The sequence below is a fragment of the Lissotriton vulgaris genome, chromosome 3_2 (genome assembly GCF_964263255.1).
Source record: "Lissotriton vulgaris chromosome 3_2, aLisVul1.2, whole genome shotgun sequence".
Classification (NCBI taxonomy): Eukaryota; Metazoa; Chordata; class Amphibia; order Caudata; family Salamandridae; genus Lissotriton; species Lissotriton vulgaris.
In genome coordinates, this window is record NC_141690.1 from 288,950,066 (window position 1) to 288,965,005 (window position 14,940).

At 50.4% G+C, this 14,940-nt stretch overlaps 1 protein-coding gene across 3 annotated transcripts in view; it reads right to left on the bottom strand.

The window, feature by feature from the left end:
* The window catches only part of LOXL3 (lysyl oxidase like 3), a 125,112-nt gene that overhangs the window by 32,083 nt on the left and 78,089 nt on the right, over window positions 1-14,940 (bottom strand). For all 3 annotated transcript variants that reach the window (XM_086964405.1, XM_086964404.1, XM_086964403.1), the window contains exon 10: window positions 942-1,053. In XM_086964405.1, the coding sequence (XP_086820531.1) occupies window positions 942-1,053 (112 nt within the window). The remainder of the gene's footprint in view (window positions 1-941; window positions 1,054-14,940) is intronic.

A 14,940-nucleotide genomic window follows, 5' to 3' on the forward strand; every position in this document is an offset into this window, starting at 1 on the left:
CAGGTCCGGCGGATGGGGCACTTTGACCGTTCCCTTTTGCTGGCCTTTTTTGATTCAGCCGTTCCACAGACCGCACCTTAGAATGAATTGCATTGGTATCTATTCGCAAGCTGAGGAATCTGCAGGGAGTAGAAACTATCTGAGGAACAATGTACTAACCTTCAGTAATGCTCTTTCTGTTGGATACCCTAACTGCAGATTGCTCTCCGCCTCTCCACCTCCCAGTTTTGTGGAATCTGTAAATCTGCACTGTCACAGTTTGAGATCAACATCTGAGGGCGTGGACAGAGTCAAGAAAGAAACTGATGTCCGCGGGCATTGGGCGGTGCATATATGTGGCTCCGGCGTCTCTTCTGGGGTGGGCGACACCACCTACTGGTGTACAACAGCAATGCTGAAAACAATCTCCAGGTCCAGTCTGCAGTCTCATGTCTTGTAGTAGTGGGACTCACACAGATCTTCTAGTACTGAGAGCCCTTCAAGTGTGCCAAGCCCCGGAGAGCCTTCAATGGTCAGAGGCAGAAGACCGTACCCTACTGACATGCCTGTGCTTGAGGCTAGAATCATAGTTTAACATGGGCCCTGCATCTTATGGATGATTAATGCCCCCACAGCTACTTACATCCCTTGGGTCGTTTGATAAAGGCATCCTTGTTCCCTTGAGTACGTCAACTAGACCATGAGTGAACGTTTATCCCTCCTTGGACTAAATCTGTGGACATTTTCCAGACACTATAAGGCTTCTCTGTTCCCACCAGGGCTACTGAAGGACCCTAAAAACTCAATGATGCTCTAAGTCTTGCTCTCTCAGCTTTGGAACTTCACAATTTACAGGATTGCAGAGTAAGTGAGCGATACAGATGTACTGGTCAGCGATGCATCAGGGTCATCGCTTGATCCCTCACCCTGCCCAGAGGTCCCCACACCCCGCGTCTAGTTACCTATGTGGCAGTTGTGCACCCAGATGCGGTGGCCGTCGTATTTGCAGTTGCACTTCATGGCGTTGTTGGTAAAGTCGCTCTCGGCCACCTCAAAGTTGGGGTTGATGACAACCTGCGGACCAGAAGAAAGAGAGTTTGTGAGGCGAGCATCAAAAACTGGGGTGTCATTCACACATGAATCCAGGGGCCGTAGCACAAGGGCATTTCTGGCACAACGCAGAGCCAAGCATCTGTTTTTATGTGTCTGCAGGGCATCTGACCTGATATTAGTGCTTTATTTTCAGATATTACACATCAGGAACAGAGAACAAGGTTCGCATCTTTCTGCTTCCCATCAGTGTTGTCTGAAAATAGAACAGTAACCGTGAGAAAAACGTGGTTGAAGGATTTCACTTTACACACTGCAGACGCATAAAACAGGCACTCGGCTTTATCATCCTGCAGCCCCAGGTGCACCAAACAGGCACTCAGCTTTGCACTGTGATAGCGCAACCCATTATCCTGTGGCCCGAGGAGCATAAAACAGGCACTTGGCCCTCCACACTGTCAGCGCAGCCCATTATCCGGTGGCCCCAGGTGCATAATGGCCTTATAAAATCTTTCCTTCCATGTTAATATTAAACTGGGGGGACTTTATGAGAAGGGATCTGTATCCTGATAAAGGCCATTTGACCGATAGTGGCATTTGGATTTGGCTAAAGCATGTTGATACAAATTCATTGGGTAAAAGAGACATAGGTACTCCAATTTACCTGCTAGATTTTAATCCTGCCAAGTGGGACCCATATTAAAGTACGGGGGTACCCATCTATACCGTTTTAATTACATATTTTGTTGAGCAGCGCTCCACCATATGGTCTGCGGCATGGTGTAGTAGGGCCCAATGATGACGCATGCCACTACTAGTGGGTGAGGGCAATCTTAACAACTAAAGGGATTACCCACCAGTAATTTAGATGTTCTTTTCCCCCACTGTCTGTTTTCTCCCATACTAGCCCCAGATTGGAGGGGGTTTACTGTAGTCCTTTCTTGGGTGTGAGTTTTACTGCCTATTCAGCTACAGCACAGAACCCTTGGCCTTCGAAACCCCACCAACCACCACAGCTACAGATCAACACCATTGCCTGCTGATCAACACCCGATCACTCCATAAACACACAAGCAAGATCTGGGACACCATCACCTCGCTCATGCCGGATATCGTCTTCCTCACCAAGACATGGTTCAACCCGTCATCAGCACCCAACATCGCCACCGCCACACCACATGGATACAAGATAATCCACCAGGACCGCACCAACAAAGAAGGTGGTAGAGTAGCCATCATCCACAAACCGTCCCTCAACTACACAACCACCGCCGACTCTTCCACCCCCGTCTTGGAACACCTCAACTTCTAGATCAAATCCAACAGCAAAACAACGGTCAGAGGCACCCTAGCCTACAGCCCTCCAAGACAACACCCAGCCTTCTACAAAGCCATCGCTGACTTAATCACCCCATTAGCCCCCAGTTCCAAAGACTTCCTCATCCTTGGGGACCATAACTTCCACCTCCAAGACCTCAACAACCCCAACACAACCGACCTACTTCAGATCATTAAAACCCTTGGCCGCTCCCAACTGGTCACAGGACCAGCATACAAAGCTGGACACACTCTGGGCCCCATATTCTCAGCCAGAATCTGATACAGCTATGCCACCGAAATCACCTGGTCCGACCACTCCATTGTCCATTTCACATCACTACCAACCCCTCCACACCCACCGCCCCCTACATACCACCCATACAGAGACTGGAGCAAAGTAACAGACGACCTCTGGACCAACTCTCTCCAAGCCTCTTTCTCCCACGCCACCCTGACCTCGTGGAGGCAGTTGGGAATGGATAAACAAATGCACCAACAAACTCACCCCCCCCCAAACCTACCAAAACCAGCAGATCCTCCAAACATCACAGCTGGTTCACCACAAAGCTCAAATCCCACAAGTACACTTGTACGTTGCTTGAGAGGATCTGGCGCTCTAGCAAAACTAATATTGACTGCAACAACTTCAAACTAGCCCTCAACAGGTACCCCAACCAACTAAAAACCGCCAAAAAGAACGCCCTAGCCCTTTACCTGAACACCAGCTCTAACCACAGCAAGGAGCTATTCTGTATCACCATCACCCCCTTGCAATAGCTCTGCAACACACTCGCCAACTTCTTCTACACCAAAATCACCACCATCTATGAGAACTCTGCTCCCAACCCCTACAACCAAACTCTACACTCTTCAACAACCTCGACCCCTCATGAAAGCTCACTAAATGCATGGGACCCTCTCACCACAAATACAACTGCCTCCATTATGGGCTCCATCCACTTGGGAGCCTGCAAGGATCTCTGCCCCACCACATGTTCAACCTAGGCAAAGCATCATCAGCAAGCAGCTCACCACAATCAACAAATCGTCCTTCACATTTCCGTCCTGCCCTCAAGGATGGAAACAAACAGAAATCAAACCACTCTATAAAAAAAGCTCACTGCAGAAACCAATGACCTAAAAAACGACAGCTCTATCTCCCTACTACCTTTCCAAGCGAAGGTGCATGAGAAAGTTGTAAGCCCCCAACTGACTGTCCACCTGGAGAAAAACACCTTACTGGACTCCTCTCAATCTGGATTTCACTCAAGCCGCAGCACTGAGACCGCTCTAACTGCGGCCACAGACAACATCAGAACTCTCCTGGACAGGGGAGAGACCGTCGACCTGATCTTCCTAGATCTCTCAGCAGTATTCGACACTGAGTCCCACCACACCCTCCTGCAAGGTCTCAAACAAATCGAGATCCAAGGAAAATCCCTCGATTGGGTTTCCTCCTTCCTCTTCGGATGAACCCAAAGCATACGCCTCCAACCTTTCACATTGGGACCAAAAAGCATCACGTTTAGCGTCCTACAAGTATCCTCTCTAAACCTGACACTTTTCAATACTTAAATGCCACCTCTAGCCACCCTAGTCAGATGCCGTGGCATGAACCTAATCTACGCGGACAGCACTCATCCTCAGGCTCGACTTCCACAGGTGCATGACCAGCGTTGCAAGCTGAATGAAAAGTAGATGCCTCAAACTCAACACACACAAAACTGAAATACTCATCTTCAGGAGCAACCACTACCTGTGGGATGACTCCTGGTGGCCAATGGAGCTCATCCACACCCACACACACAGCACATGCAAAAAACCTTGGAAAATAATCAACAGCAAACTCTGAATGAGGAAACTGTCTCACCCTCCTGCTTTCTCACCCACCACCTGCATATTAAAAGCCTTAAATAGCTCTCCTTGACATCAGACGCATGGTCACCCAGTCCCTCATCACCAGCCTCCTTGACTCTGCCAACGTCCCTCAGAGTGTAAATAACCTCTCAACTACTAAACAGACTCCAGATCATCCATAATGCAGCAGCCGGGCCCAGCGTATCTCAACCACTTGGTAAACTTCCATTAACCAACCCACAATCACCGTTCCTCTTCCTTATTTTTAGCTTTCACGGAAGGATCTGGAGACCTGGCTCTTCGGCTAATCCATCTCAGCAGCAGCATCCCTGCCCCCCAGCGCCTGGATACCCTCTGGGGTGATAAGCAGCGCTTTACAAACCCTGATTGATTTATTGCATCTTTTGAAAAACAAAAAGATCCTAATGTCATCAGTTGGGATCTTCTTAGTGCCAGGCTGCCTATTGCTGTCAAAGGTAGGACAACATGACGACAGCTTCGGAGGCCGCACACTGGTTCCAGTTCCATCATGAAACGCTTGTAGAGCTGCCTGTATCAGTCACTGAGCCTTTCATGTGCCTTCTTTTAAGTACGTACAACGCGAGCCACAACTACTGATCGCAAAGTAAAGAAAAATATCAAAATGGGGGAAATCATTCAGTAAGGATGAAAATTCACAACTAGAGCAATAATCTGCCATGATGAGTAGGACCCCGTAACACGTGCAGCGCCGCAAAATGTTTCGAAAGCCTTTCTCCTGCCTGGTATGTTCATCAGAATAGTACCATGTGCACCTCTCCTGATGAGCTCCACAGCAGGTACCAGACGGAAACAAATTACACAGATCTTTAACATCACATAACATTCTTGTGTCTTACCCTGGTCATGAACTTCACTGATATCTTTAAAGTGTTTCTTTCTCCTCCTTCTGTTACACTGGGTGGACCATCAGAGATAAAACGGAAGTGTGAACACACTTGGACAAGAAACCTTGGGGACAGATTTGCTGGCCTCCGAGGTCTCCTCCTCCCTGGATTCCACACTCATTTCCAATGGACACCAACCCTCTTTCAGGCGCACGACTCTCCACACTGGAAGCTGTGAAGGACCCTGCCCCGCACCACAACCAATGGTCATCACTAACAAAGCCTCCAGTGCTTCTCTCCTGACCGGAGCCAAGATAGACGGAAATTTATAAAAGCTGCAAGAAACTTGGAAAATGATCTTTCTCATCACTTTTCTACATGGCTTGGGAATGGAACAAACAGGATACAAAATATTGACTGAACACCAGTCCAAGCCTCCTGTCTGAACTCACACATGACAGGAACAAAAAGCAGATCTAAACAAACATTTGAGAGATTCAACCATCAGTCCTCTACGCCTCATGGACCTGGTCAATCTGATGCAAACAGTGGAGAAATAGGGCCGGTGTTGTTTTTCTTTAAGACCGCCAATAGGTGGTCTCATCAGAGCGACTTGAATGCCTTCTCGATATCAATCACCAGGAGGGCTAATGCCCATTAGACAATCAGCCAATGCCAGTGCCTTATGAAAGAGTCATGAGGTGGCTTCAATACCACCAGCAGTTGTGAGAGCAAAGGTGGCTTCAATACCACCGGCAGTTGTGTGCATACTAGGTGATTTCAATACCACCAGCAGTCGAGCATACGAAGTGACTTCAAAACCACCAGCAGTCGAGCATACGAGGTGACTTCAATGCCACCAGCAGTCGAGCATACGAGGTGACTACAATCCCACAGCAGTCGAGCATACAAGGTGACTTCAATACCACCAGCAGTTGTGTGCATACGAGGTGACTTCAAAACCACCAGCAGTCGAGCATATGAAGTGACTTCAAAACCACCAGCAGTCAAGCATACAAGGTGACTTCAATACCACCAGCAGTCGAGCATATGAGGTGACTTCAAATCCACCAGCAGTCGAGCATACGAGGTGACTACAATATCACCAGCAGTCGAGCATACGAGGTGACTTCAATACCACTAGCAGTTATGTCAGTATGAGGTGGCTTCAATAAAACCAGCAGTCGTGAGAGTATGAGGTGGCTTTAATACCACCAGCAGTTGTGAGAGCAAAGATGGCTTCAATACCACCAGCAGTCGGGCATACGAGGTGACTTCAATACCACCAGCAGTCGAGCATACGAGGTGACTTCAATACCACCAGCAGTTGTGTGCATACGAGGTGACTTCAAAACCACCAGCAGTCGAGCATATGAGGTGACTTCAAAACCACCAGCAGTCAAGCATACAAGGTGAGTTCAATACCACCAGGAGTCGAGCATATGAGGTGACTTCAAAACCACCAGCAGTCGAGCATACGAGGTGACTACAATATCACCAGCAGTCGAGCATACGAGGTGACTTCAATACCACTAGCAGTCATGTTAGTATGAGGTGGCTTCAATAAAATCAGCAGTCGTGAGAGCAAAGGTGGCTTCAATACCACCAGCAGTCATGTGAGTACGAGGTGGCTTTAATACTACCAGCAGCAGTTGTGAGAGTAGGAGGTGGCTTCAATACCACTAGCAGTCATGTGAGTTATGAGGTGGCATCAATACCACCAGGAATTGGTCTTTGCTACGATTTTGGTTTCAAAGTTGTTGAGCGAGTTCAGGAAATACAACAAGCACAACTCTGACTCAGGCCAGAGCTCCCCCTCCTGGGATTCTTGATGTTGGAAGGACCTGGGCAGTGGTGTGTCTGTCTTCCATCTTACATCTGTGGGCCATCATCCGACTAACACATCCATTTCATTCACCTCGCTTGCAGATCCAGCATTATTTCCCACTGGTATAGATGGCTCCGTGAGGCGAGTCATGCCGTCTGGCTGCATCCATCCATCAAGGTTTGCCTCAGGGGTCGCAGAAACTATTAATGCGGTCAGGAGTGCTCCCCGTCTCCAGTAACGTTCTTCCTGGCCGGCCACTCATCTAACCTCAGGTATGCATCATTACCAGGAAACCGCCATGTCCAATACCACAAATCCTTTGCCACAAACGTGCCTTTACTATGCATGCCGATTTCATTGTAAATGCATGCGTGGTAAAGGCATATTCGTGATAAAGGATTTGTTGCAATGGACACGCGTGATAAAGAAACGTTCGTTGTAAATGAATCGTGGGCTTGGCCATGCGTGGATATGACCGCGTTGTAATGGCTGTTTCCCACTCTTTTGCTGTACTTGATTGTGGTTCTAGTTTCAGGGAAGTCAGGCACAGGGCCTCCAGGTCAAGCAAGTGCACCTTGAGACGTATTGTTTTTCTACTTGCGATACAGCTCATGATTCTGCCTCTAATGAAAGCTTTGAAAGCCTCCCACCAATCCCTGGTTCAGCATGAAGTCAATAAGTGGGTGGTCCAAAAGGCCCTGGCAAAGTATCTGGAATTGCCAGGTCTAAATTAGTCCATTCCAAGGAATCCCCATGAGTAGCAGGCACATGTTCTCCAGCCCGGATGCAGGTGGCGTTGCAGATTCGCAAGATCCAGAGAATGAATAAATTAGCCAGAGCAGCGGTGCCACACTGAGGGGTCGCACCAATGTCCAATCTGTCAGCAGTCCAGTAAAGCCCCATGGAAGTCCCTCCCTACCACTAGTGGTCCCATTGGGAGGTGTGAGAGGGCACCTTCACATTCCAGGAGAGTCGGGCTCAGCGGGACCAGGGCATAAACACAAACAACAGATAGGGGTCTCCTGCAGAATTTCCTAGCGATGACGACAGCATCCTGTGGGTCCCTTCATGTGTGCTGCAGGTGGCATCTGCTGAAGATGGCCCCCTCTGCGGATCTCCTTATAAGTCCCACAAGGGGTACAATGGAGAAGCCGAGCTGAGCTTAGTGGTTGTATTTTGTTCCCATCAGGTACACCTGTAAGAGGGGGATGTCCCTGTCATATCTTTTTCAGCTTCCAAAACTGTCCCATGTTTAATTTTGTCATTCAAGACATTGACATTCCAGGTGACCATATGGAGTATATGGGGTGGGGCGTGGGGGTCGATTATCTGTGTCCGTAGCTGGATCAAAAACCATTCATGGTAGTCCCTGAGGTAGAATGCATAACGCAATGTAAAGAAAGTTCTACTGTGAAAAAGAACCAGTCACATCCCACAACATTCTCATCCCTGCCCCCCTAACAAACCCCGCACACACACACACACTCCAAACTTTGAGGACTGAAGCATTTCTCATTTAGGTGCTGATGCCAATGAGGATGATACAGAACCATTGCCACCATGACAACCAATCCCTACACCCACATTTCTAACAATACTCTACGACAGAGAACAGTAATGTGTAATGGAAAATATGAGAGAAAAGGCGATAGAAAAAGGGAAAATAAAAAAGAAGAGAGCTTTGGAGAACAAGGCAGAGGGAAGAGAAATGCATTTAAGACCATACATAATGAGGGTCCTTTTTTACCCAGATCATCATCTTCATCAAAGATGTTCTATTGCTGAACGTTACTGCCTGCCCTACTCTACAATGTGTTGGGTCTTTTCATTGCCTAAAGTAATCTCATAGTGTACAGTAGTAAAGTCACTACTCATCCCAGAACTGGCTGCACTGTGATGCAATGGGGTTCCTCGCCTGCCGCTTGCTGCCACACCACACACCCAGAGCACCATTTGGGATGCCTCGCTTTCAAGGGAGGGGCAGGTCGTGCCCTGAGTCTGAGTCTGAGTTTTGATAACAAAAACGAAGGGGCAGATCTACAAGGAAGTGCCGCAGCGTGACACCACAAGCCCTTTGACTGCGCCACGCTGCAGCACTTCCAAAGCACAGGGATGCGACTTTTTTACAAGAATATGTCGCATCTCTGTGCTTCCCCCTGTGCTGGTGCTGGCACCCTTGCACCATGGTGCAAGGGTGCCTGCGTTGTAAGGAGATTGTTTTTTGTGCAAAAGGGGCACCTTCCTGCACAAAAACAATCAGTACAGGCATTTTCCTCTTTCAATGTGTGCTGTGGAATGCAGCACACATTGAAAGAGGAACAAGCATTGACATAGCCATTAGGTCTCGCTTTTGGAACCTTATTAGTGTTTAACCACGAACAGTTAATGTTGTTGCACCAAGGATATTGTACTGCATTACTAAATACTTATAAGGTCCCAAAGGGGAGACCTATTGGCTATGCCAATGCTTGTTTTTAGAATGGGAGCGGCATGAATGTTTCCATGATCATATTTGAAAACTATTGCTGCTAATAAATGCCTCTCAATGCAGTGATATAATCTGATCTACTGATGTAAAACGCTCATGTATGTTTATAAATTACACTTTTTGATAGTTTGCAGACTTTATCATGTTTTTGCATGTTTACTGCAAATTGTATTTAAAACTAAAGTGTTCCTAAAGATAAGTTGTCTAGGACACCTTCTTTACCTTGCTTTAGTTAACTAGAGTACGTCCATTCCTTTCACAGCTTTCTGAATGTTTCTGCTCTGTCAAGTCAACAGCATCCTAGTGCTGCCGGTTACCAGGGGGGCCGTAAGTAAAGGTCAGGGGCCTTCTTTGAGTATCCCTGCCCTAGATGTACGTGCCTGGCTTTCCCTACAACCACGTTACTCCCCAAAATACCCCCAAACTGCCACCACGCTGGCATCAATGCAGACCGTGATCACACCACAGACCAGACTTTTAGACCCTGGGAAAATGTTTGCAACGTAATTGACAGACAATCGATCGGATAGCAGCCTTAGCCTCTGTGCACCCCCCAACTCCAAACAAATGTTCTAAATGACTAATGAGACCAAATTACTGCCTGTCTATTTCTTGAAAGCACACCGTCATAAAGATAGTGCTCACAGCTCACCGACTTCTGTTTGCCGCCCACCTTTGCAGGTCGCGGCTGGCTGTAATTTGGGAGAGCAAGCCTCAAGATTCCACAGCTCTTCCTTCATTTCTGTATCGCGAACCCCTGCCGCGCGCCTTGCAAAGGCCTGCGGGGCACAGGCTTTGTACAGTAATTGCACGGAGAGACGGATGCACACCCGAGACATTACTTGTATTCCGGCAGTGAGGCTTCGAACTGGTGTCAGCCGCACGGGAAGAGGAAAGGTCTAGCAAGTGACCATGGCATCAGTAATTCTGGTATTCCTGTTTGCAGAAGGTTATTTATTCTACATGGAAACAACTATCTGAAAAGGGCAATAAAGTCTCCCCGGAGTCATTAGTGGACGACGACAACATGAACCGCTGAATATTTAGCCGTAATGTAAGTGTTAATGATCTTGGATGCTGAAGCATTTTAAACAAGCATGCGTGCGCCTCGCGCGGCTGCAGGGGGAGGGGAGAGAGGAGGGGGCCTGCGCGATTCCCTTGCGATACCGAGCAGCAAGGCGCGATAATTGATAACATATGGCGCCAGCTGCTCGCTCCCGCAAGGCAATCGCCAAACGTGCATGCGTTGCCGTTGAAGGCAATGGAACGCGGGCACATTTTTGGCTGAAAAGCCAAAGCGATTGATAAAGGTCTTTTGCCTAAGCAGCGCATGCGCGATGCGTAGGCAAGACCTAAAAAACAAGGAGAAATGAAAACATTTCTCCTCGTTGCGCCTCGCTATGCCACCCCTTGGTTGGCGTAGCATACTGACGCATCTCCAGATTTATGATTCCTCGTAAATCTGGAGAGGTGTCTTGTTCCATGGGTGTTACATGGGAACACACACAGCAACAATCATTGCTCAAGTGCTGCATGTGAAGGGGCCGTATTTACAAGGAGAGAAAAAGTTACGCAGGGTGGCTTTTCCTCTCCTTGTGAATATGGAGGAGCCCCCTGCGCCACCAGTACATCACGAAAAGTGACATACTGATGGCGAAGGGGGCTTGTAAATCTGCCCCAATGTTTCTTTGTTCCACCTCCCCTGAATCTTGCCCTCCTGCATCATCTTCTCTTTCCCGTTCTCTCTTCAAGTCTGGTCTGCGAGCACATGTGTGTGCCAGCAATCGTTCTCAAGAGCCTTGTGCTCCACCGTCCTGTACCAGACGCTTCTAGGGTGCTAGAGAGGCGTGAAGGAGTACCTTGAGAGTTGCAGAGCATAGGAGTTTGTACAAAAGCCTCTATACACACAGTTATTGTTTGACGCCATCAGAACATTTCCACTGCTGCTACACAAACATGTGTAATCCCACGACCAGAGGGCCCTGCTGTCTTATTTTTCCCTTGGCTGCAAATCGTCTGACAACCGTGGGGGCCTCAAACGTAGGTGGCCAGCCTGCCAAGCACCTCTGCACCCAAGCCCCCCAGCCTGACTTCATGACCATTGCCTGCGTCCCCTTGGCCTAGGGGTCCCCATGACCTGAGCCCGTTTCGGCTTCAGCCCGGCTTGTCCCACATTCCCCCGCTGCAGCCTCTATGTTTCAGGTCCCCTTGACTTTACCGGTGTATTGCTCGAGGCTACCATCCTGGCCAGTACTTCTGCACCCGGACACACCAGGGCAGGTGAGCTGAAACTGCTGGTAGTGCTTTGCACCTTAAGCCCCAAAGGGCACCTCTGAACTCCGACTGCACGCATCGTTTTGCTACATGTGATTTTTCTCCCAATGGTTAATATTGTGGAGTTTGAGGCGCATACCTCAAAACTGTTATATGAACTATTTTACTGTTTTCTTCTAAAAATGATATCTCCTATTGTACTAAAGTTATTCTAGAGATCTTGGTATCTAAGTTCTTGTTAAAATCTACTTTCGTTTTTCTAAATTCATCTCGGATTTCTCATTTAGTGTGCGTTCTATTTATTGACTGGGTGAGTGCAACAAATGCTTAACACTCCCCCCTGATAAGCCAAAGCTGCTCGAACACACTACCACAACTATCCTGGCTCCCGATCTGCAGCTCACACCCGGGGTGATTGTAACGGACAGCGGGGGGTGTCATCCGGTGCAGAGTGTGGCGCTCCCGGGCCCTCCGAAGCGGTGATAGTGGCAGAAGCGGCCTGCGGTCTAGTCCCGGCGAGTGCAGCCGGGGCCTCAATTTTGGCGCCTCCCGGACGGGAGATCTTCGCGCGGGCCGGCCGCGCCAACGTATACTCCTGGCCCAGTGCCCCTGCTCGGCGGCGGAGCTGTGGGTGATACATCGGAGCTGTCCAACGCTGAGACTCTGACGGCCCGTGCAGCGGGGACGTCTGAAGAGAGCTGCGGCCTACACGGGGACCGAGAGACCGGGACCTCGAGTTTGGAGGCTCGCGGCTACGAGTGGTGGTGTCCGGTGGCGGCCTGGGCGGCGAAGTGGAGGGACCAGCGGTGCTGTGACCCCCGGGGCACGACCCTGCCCAATGAGCCTGGCATAGCGCTGCCGCGCTTCCTTGGACCACGGGCCGGTGGACGGCCTGAAGTTCCGACGGGTGTAGCACCCGAGCCCTGGGAGGCCCTGCAACAGTGCAAGTGGTGACGACGAGAGGGAAGTGAATGATTCCTGGGGCCCCAACTGTGCATGTGGACGAAGGGGAAGGGGGGCCGCGGCCCGCAGCTACAGTGCCCGAGGGCTACCCAGTCCGATTGGACTGTGCAGTGAAGGGGCCCCCTGTGGTCCAGGGCCGGCAGCCGGTCGCAGAGTGGCCTGGCGTGGAGCCACGAGGCCCCCCTGTGGAGCAGCGTCCAGACCAGGGGTCCTATAGCGAAGGGACAGGGTCCGACCGAGACCACGCTGTGCACCTTAGACAGGAGGGAGGAACTGTATAAGGACCCGGGTTGCCCCTCAGCAAAAGAAGACGACTGTGTGGGGGAGTTGTGAACCCGGGGGCAGGAGAGACTTTCGTGTGGTGTAACCTTGGCCACTATCGGTGGTGCGGGGTGTCTGCGCTGCGGCAACTTGCTAACGATCTGAAGACAACAGCCTCCCGGTGTGCCTCAGACATGACCAGGGGCGGAGGGGGCAGCGGGCCCGCCAAACAGGGGCCCATTGATAAATTCACCGGGCCAAGTGGGGGGCCCGGAGCATCTGGAGGCGGTCAGGGGACGGGGCCGGACAATGCAGCGCTCATGGCAGCGATTACTCAATCCAGGGACATGCTGGACGCCAAAATCGGAGCGGTTGGGGCAGATGTGACCCTGCTGCCTCAGGACCTGCGCAATGCGGTGACACGTATCACAGAGGCAGAATCCAGAATATCGGTTGTGGAGGACGACGTGGGGGCCCTAAAGCAGAAAATGGCGGCGATGGAAAACATCCAAAAAGGCCTTGCGCTCCGAGTGGAGGATGCCGAAGGACGGGCGCGCAGGAATAACCTTCGCTTTGAGGGTTTTCCCGAAGGATGTGAGAAAGGGAATATGGAACGCTTCTTGTCCCAGTGGCTGGAGAGCTGGCTCCCTCCGGATGTTCTATCCCACTGTTTCGTGATAGAGCGTGCACATAGAGCCCTGACGCAGAAGCCACCTGTGGGGGAGCGGCCCAGGCCGGTGATAGCTAAAATTCTGAATTTCCATGATAGAGACACTATTTTACGAGAGGCGAGGGCAAAGGACTCTCTTCTATTTGAGAGTCAGAAGATCATGATCTTTCCGGACTATACCAGAATAGTGCAACAACAACGACACTCATTTATAGCTGCCAAGGCGAAATTACAAGGTCTGAAGATCCAATACTCCTTACTTTATCCGGCCCGCCTACGGGTAGTATTCCAGTCGCGGACCCACTTCTTTGATACCCCGGAGGAGGTCTTTAAATGGACGGATGAGACAGTGAGGGTCAGGCCGCATGCCCAGCCGGGCCTGGACCCGGGTCAGTCGAGGGGCCCATCGCAGGAGCGGTGTGACCAGAGTGTCCTGGGCAAGAGGAACAGGAGATCTAGATCGCGGAAGCGCTCCTCTTCTCGCAGTGGAAAACAGGACGGCGCGCCTACTGACTCTGACCACTCCGGAAAGGATCATTGAGGGACTTCAGGGGGGCGAGTTTGTCTGCGGATGTCACAGGCTCCCGCTGGGAGGAGTTGCATAGCTGTGCCTTGCTGAGCTGACAATTGAAAACTGAGTATTTGGCCACTGCTCGCTTTATATACTTGTGATTGTGTGAGGCGGCGGGGTGGGGTTCGGGGTGCTTTTATGCAGGGGCTACTTGCCTCCTACACGAGTGGGAGTTGGCGGGGGGGTTCTTTTGGTTGAGTGGGTAGTTGGGATCCATTGGTATGGTTGGCCTTGGGCTCTCTGTTTTGGGCCCGAGGTTGCCCATGCCGCGACAGATACTTCAGCGTTCTATGAGGTATAGGGGTGTGTGGCAGGGGAAAGGGGACAGGGAGTTGAGGGGAATGTTCTGGGGGGTGTGGGTGGGGGGGTTAGGGGTGGTTGGTGGGGGGAGCACGTGATTTCTAATGCCTTGCTACTGACTGTGCTGTGTGCCTGGGCCTGGTGCTGGGTGCTTTTGTGTTGTGTCCCATAGGATCATGGCTGATGCATCAATTCTGGGGCTCCCCAGGGAGTCCATGCGCATACTGAGTTGGAATGTTAGAGGGATGCTGGATAAAATCAAGAGGGAGGCGATCTTGCAGTGGGGGAAGAGGGAAGCAGCAGATGTCTTACTGCTACAAGAGACGCACATGATGGGGACGAAAGTGCTTAGCCTGCAGAGATTTGGTTACCAACAGGTTTTCCATGCTGGGTTTTCCAGGGGCTCCAGGGGGGTCGCCATCGTGGTCCATCGCAGGTTGGCTAGAGAGACAGTGGATAGACCCGCAGGGCCCGTACGTCTTTGTAAAAGGAATGGTGGTTACTGAATCCGTT